The sequence below is a fragment of the Chiloscyllium plagiosum genome, chromosome 25 (assembly GCF_004010195.1).
Source record: "Chiloscyllium plagiosum isolate BGI_BamShark_2017 chromosome 25, ASM401019v2, whole genome shotgun sequence".
NCBI classification, from domain to species: Eukaryota; Metazoa; Chordata; class Chondrichthyes; order Orectolobiformes; family Hemiscylliidae; genus Chiloscyllium; species Chiloscyllium plagiosum.
In genome coordinates, this window is record NC_057734.1 from 9555905 (window position 1) to 9562357 (window position 6453).

General features: G+C 43.7%; 1 protein-coding gene across 1 annotated transcript in view; it reads left to right on the forward strand.

Annotated features, from left to right (window-relative positions):
* The window catches only part of LOC122562546 (leucine-rich repeat-containing protein 74B-like), a 72345-nt gene that overhangs the window by 32064 nt on the left and 33828 nt on the right, over nucleotides 1–6453 (forward strand). The window contains exons 5-6 of the mRNA XM_043715462.1: nucleotides 902–1034; nucleotides 3931–4137. Of these exons, the coding sequence (XP_043571397.1) occupies nucleotides 902–1034; nucleotides 3931–4137 (340 nt within the window). The remainder of the gene's footprint in view (nucleotides 1–901; nucleotides 1035–3930; nucleotides 4138–6453) is intronic.

The window sequence follows — 6453 nt, forward strand, 5'->3', positions numbered from 1 at the left end:
GTCGCTATGATGGGACTTACATGTGGTTGTGTTCCCATGTATCTTTGCCCTTATAAATTATATAGTCATTGGTTTAGAAGGATTTGAGGATCTTTGGAGAATTTCTGCAGTGCATCTCTTAGATAGTACACACTACTGCTACTGAGCATTATTGGTGGAGGGATTGGATGTTTGTGGATGTAGTGCCAATCAAACAGGCTGCTTTGTCTTGAATGGTGTTGGAGCTTCACCCATCCAGGGAAGTGGGGATTATTCCATCACACTCTCAAGTTGTGTCTTGTAGATAGTGGACAGGCTTTGGGGAATTCAGGAGGTGAGTTTCTCTCCACCGTATTCCTGTGGCCTGTGACCTGCGCTTGTAGCCACTGTGGATGTGCAAATTCAATTGAGTTTCTTGTCAATGGTGACCCCCCCCCCCCCAGGATGTTGATAGTGGGGGATTCAGTGATGGTAACACTATTGAATATCAAGGGGCTGTGGGTGTCTGTTATTGGCAAAGGTCATAGCCTGCCCATATGTTACTTGCTATTTGTCATCCCAAGTCTGGGTAATGTCCAGATCTGGTTGCATTTGAACATGCCTTGGGAATGGTCAATGGTACAAGCATTGTTAAATCTTTGGTGAACATTCCCACTCATGACCTTACAGAAGGAAGGTCATTGATGGAGCAGCTGAAGATGTTGTGCCAAGACACTACTCTGAGGAACTCCTGTAAAGATGTTGTGGAGCTCAAGTCATTGATATCCAACAACCACAACCACCTTCCTATGTGCCTCCTGCTACCTATTGATTCCAGTTTTGCTCCTTGAATGCAGCCTTGATGTCAGGGGCTGACACACTCTCTTCACCTCTGGAATAGAGAAATTTCACTAATTCACTTCACTTTTTTTTTTACTTTCAGGGTGCCAAGGCAATTTCTGTTTCTCTGATAACCAACACCTCAATCACCAAGTTAAATCTGAAGGATAACTGGCTGGAGGCAGAGGGTGCCAGAGCTATTACAGAAATGCTGATGGAAAATTGTTACATTACAGGTTTAAATATCTCAGTACTATCTTTAATGTATTACCCTGATCCTGCAGAGCACTGTGTTGTACGTTTTGCCACATAATTCCATTGTGACATTATCTCCTGTAAGATATGCATTTTTCTGGAGGGAGCTAGAGAACTAGGAACACATCGGACAATGTTTAAAAACTCAATTGATGGATTCAGTTCATCAACCTCATTGGACAAGAATGTCATATTTGGTAAAAAGCAGCTTCTGATTAGCTGTGTGTTTGAACTAAATTTTGGCTGTGAGCTTTAGAATCCTACCATCAATCTCAAATGGTTGAGATGGGGGAGGATTGGCTGCTGACCCCACACTTCTGAGGAAGTCACTCTGATGCGAATTTTCCAGTCCAGTTAGTAGCCAGAGGTGTGATCAGCCACTGATCGTGAAAGCTGAAGAACCAATAGGGAAGCAGACTTGTGTTTCAAGTTAAGGGAGATGGTAATTGCAATGTGTAGGTGCCATTTCTTCAACTTGGCAACTAGGCCCCTATTGAGGAGGTTCACAAAGCCTACCTAGTGCACTGACTGCCCTGGTCGACTGTGAGAAGGCCACCTTCAGTCAGCTACACTGTTCCTTTCTGCTTCTGCACACCTGGAAAATCCAGTTGTCAACTGACAATAGACCTAATTAGTGGCCTGTTAAGGAAGTAGGTTACCCACCTTGTGAGGATTGCTAAGCAGCATGCCAGCCAGCAGCGCAATATTCTACACCTATATACCTTGATCAGTACCTGAAACCATTGCCCATTGTTTTGCAATGTTAGAGTGGATTAATTTTACTGTGTGCTAGTTTAAAATCTTATTTCTGATCATTGATGTTTTTTCTATGTGACATTGTAATTTTGGAGTACAAATACCCCCGGTAAGTTCTTTGTAAATATAAAATATTTGTTGGTGCGTTTTTGATTCACCTGATTTCTGCCTTGACTTCTAATTATTAGTTTCAAGTTCCCCACCCACTTAGCTTATAGTGCAGAATGCACCATATTATTGACACTAAGCTTTAAAAACCAGCAATCCTTGAAATAACTCGAGGCCAGTACCCTGTCACCAAGTCCATCTTTATTTGCACATGGAGTGTCCTTGACATTGATCCAGCTTTGAGGAGAAAGTGAGGTCTGCAGATGCTGGAGATCAGAGCTGAAAATGTGTTGCTGGAAAAGCGCAGCAGGTCAGGCAGCATCCAGGGAACAGGAGAATCGACGTTTCGGGCATAAGCCCTTCTTCAGGCTTCATAAGCCCTTTTCTGAAGAAGGGCTTATGCCCGAAACGTCGATTCTCCTGTTCCCTGGATGCTGCCTGACCTGCTGCGCTTTTCCAGCAACACATTTTCAGCATTGATCCAGCTTCCTCAGGGCCAGCTCTGAGTGAACGGAAACTCTGAAACTCCTGTTTAGATCTGTCAGATAGGGGTGTCTGATTCGGGCAGTTAATCTGGTCCAATCAGGGAACTCTTATTCAATGATGTCCATCTGCCTGACCTCCATTATAATCATTACATCCCTCCCTGTCTGAGTCTGATGACATCAGTCAGTTCTTTCCTTATGTAGATCCTCCTGGGGCATTTTAGCACTGGGTCAGGTTCCTCCAACTCTGCCTCTGCCTCTGATACAGATGACATGTAACACACAGTAGCTTGCCTCTTGCACCCAGAACATCTCGGGCGGGGGATGGGGGGAGGGGGGAATTCATCCCTTCAGGCAGCAAAGATGTGGTGATGGTGCCATCCATCCTGCCCATTTCCAATTCTGAGGTATCTTCAATGCTTTATAGAGAGGAAGAACTGACAAAAAGGCACACGAGGACGCAGGCATGTTTTTCTTCTACACAGTTTGCAAGTTTGCAATTTTCATATGGTCCATGTGCTTGTTCAGGACCATCACACCGACCTGAAGTTTATATATCACTGGATCTGACCTCGTGTCGACCATGTCTCTTACCCAGGTATGGCCATTCCTGTAATTCCTACGCCAAGCTTCAACCCTTGACGTAAACTGTCTGTCTCACTTAGTGGAGTTTTGCTTTTGATGTTGGAATTCCTGATTGTGTTTTTTACTCCAGCCCCTGGCCTGGAAAGATCAGGTTTAACCTGGTGCGGAGTGTTCTACTCAAAAGCAATTCTGCTGGAGATATCCCTATAGTTGCATGAGGGGTGGTCCTATAATCAAATGGGACCCTGAACAGTTTAGTATCTAGTAAAGCTGTAGGCTATATCTTTAAGCCTGCCTTCAAAGTTTGGACTGTTTCTTCTGCTAGAATTGCTTACCCCAACTTAAAGATGACTATTGTGATTGAATTTCTTCAGGAATATGCTTTTCTGTCATTAAAATAACTTCATGTCACTGAAATAACTTCATCGAGGCTGGTATTCCATCACCCTTTATTTACACATGTCGTGTCCTTGATACTGATTTAGCTATCTCAGAGCCAACTTTGAGTCAACAGAACCTCAGATATAAATAGGAATGTCAATCAGCCAGGGCTCCCTGATTGGACCAGATTAACAGCCTCAATCAGGGAACTTGTATTCTATGAGGTCTGCCTGACTGACCCTGTTCCAATCACTACAGTCCCAAGTTGTGATTTCAATTTAGCTAATTAAGGGTTCCCAGATGGCTTTGGTCTCCTAATGTAAGAAATGGGGATGTTAGCCTGGATTTTGGATTCTGATTTCTATCCAGTGACTTTTGCTGAAAAATGCACTTCAGTAGACATCTGCTAAAAATGTGCAATAAAACCAGGATCAGACGTGAACTACTCATTAGGAATCAAAAGCTTAATTTAAAATACTGAAACCTTGGTGTTTTTAATTTTAACATAAATTGGAAGCCAATCATTATTAACCACTCCTGTGTCTTTTTCTAATTTTTACAGATGTTGACTTATCAGACAACCAGTTGGGAGTTGATGGGGCGAAAGCAATTTCCTCCATGCTCATGGAAAATATAACACTCTTGCGAGCTACCCTTTCTGGGAACCATTTTGATGATCAGGCTGCTGAGCACCTGGCTGAGGCCATAAGCACTTCACATAAATTGAAATATTTGGATCTAAGTCACAACAAAATCGGCAATACATTAGGTATGTTTGTTAAAAACAGTAAGATATAGGAACAGAATTGGGTTATTTGGTCCATCAGGTCTGCTCTGCCATCGGATCATGGCTGAAAAGTTTCTCAACCCTATTCTCCTGTCTTCTCCCTGTAACTCTTGATCCTTACCAATCAAGAACACATTAATGTCTGTCTTAAATACACTCAGTGACTTGGCCTCCATAGCCCTCTGCAGCAATGACTCCACAGATTAACTATCCTCTTTCTGAAGAAATTCCTCATCTCCATTTTAAAGAGTTGTCCCTTCACTCTGAGGCTGTGCCTTTGAGTCCTAGTTTCTCCTACTAGTGGAAACACTTTCTCCACGTTCAATCTATCCAGGCCTCTCAGTATTGTGGAAGTTTGAGTCCACTCCTTCCTCATCCTTCTCAACTCCATTGAGTACAGAGTCCTCAACCTGCCCTTCATCCCCAGGATCATTCTTGTAAACTTGCTCTGGATCACCTCCAAGACTAGCGCATCCTTCTTTGGATACTGGGCCCAAAACTGCTCATAATTTCCAAATGCAGTCTGACCATAGCCTTGTACAGTCTCTTTAGTGTGTCCCTGTTCTTATATTCTAGGCCTCTTGAAATGAATTGTACATTGCATTTTCCTTCCTAACTGCCAACTATACCTCCAGGTTAACCTTAACAGAATCATAAATTACAACACCCAAATCCCTTGGATTTCTGAAGCCTTTAACCATTTTTAAAAAATCTATTCTTCCTATCAAAGTACGTAACTCTTGCCCACATTATATTACAGCTGCCACTTCTTTACTCACTCTCCTAGCCTATCTAAGTCTTTCTGCAGTCTCCCTGTTTCTTCAACAGTACCTGCCCCTCCATTTACCTTTGTGTCATCTGGAAATGTAGTATCAAAGCTCTGTTTCTTCATCCAGATCGTTAATGTATAACATGAATAGTTGTGGTCCCAACACTGACCCCTGAGGAACTCCACTAGTCATAGAGTCATAGAGATGTACAGCACGGAAACAGACCCTTCGGTCCAATTTGTCCATGCCAACCAGATATCCCAACCCGATCTAGTCGAACCTGCCAGCACCCGATCCATATCCCTCCAAACCCTTCCCATTCATATACCCATCCAGATGCCTTTTAAATGTTGCAATTGTACCAGCTTCCACCACTTCCTCGGGCAGCTCATTCCACACATGCATCACCCTCTGCGTGAAAAAGTTGCCACTTAGGTCTCTTCTCCTCTCACCTTAAACCTATGCCCTCTAGTTCTGGACTCCCCCACCCAAAGACCTCGTCTATTTAAGACCATAAGACATAGGAGCGGAAGTAAGGCCATTTGGCCCATTGGGTCCACTCCGCCATTCAATCATGGCTGATGGGCATTTCAACTCCACTTACAACCATTCTCTCCGTAGCCCTTAATTCCTTGTGACATCAAGAATTTATCAATTTCTGCCTTGAAGACATTTAGTGTCCCAGCCTCCACTGCACTCTGCGGCAATGAATTCCACAGGCCCACCACTCTCTGGCTGAAGAAATGTCTCCGCATTTTTGTTCTGAATTTACCCCCTCTAATTCTAAGGCTGTGTCCATGGGTCCTAGTCTCCTCGCCTAACGGAAACAATTTCCTAGTGTCCACCCTCTCCAAGCCCATGTATTATCTTGTAAGTTTCTATTAGATCTCCCCTTAATCTTCTAAACTCCAATGAATACAATCCCAGGATCCTCAGCCGTTCCTCATATGTTAGACCTACCATTGCAGGGATCATCCGTGTGAATCTCAGCTGGACTCGCTCTAGAAACCAGTATGTCCTTCCTGAGGTGTGGGGACACAGTACTCCAAACGGGGCCTAACCAGAGCTTTTTAAAGTCTCAGTAGCACAACGGTGCTTTTATATTCCAACCCTCTTGAGATAATTGACAACATTGCATTCGCTTTCTTAATCACGGACTCAACCTGCATGTTTACCTTGAGAGAATCCTCAACTAGCACTCCCAGATCCCTCTGTACTTTTGGCTTTACGAATTTTCTCACCGTTTAGAAAATAGTCCATGCTTGTATTCTTTTTTTCCAAAGTGCAAGACCTCGCATTTGCTCACATTGAATTCCATCAGCCATTTCCTGGACTACTCTTCCAAATGTCTAGATCCTTCTGCAGCCTCCCCACTTCCTCAGTACTACCTGCCTGTCCACCTAACTTTGTATCATCGGCAAACTTTGCTAGAATGCCCCCAGTCCCTTCATCCAGATCATTAATATATAATGTGAACAGCTGCGGCCCCAACACTGAACCCTGCGGGACACCGCTTGTCACCAGCTGC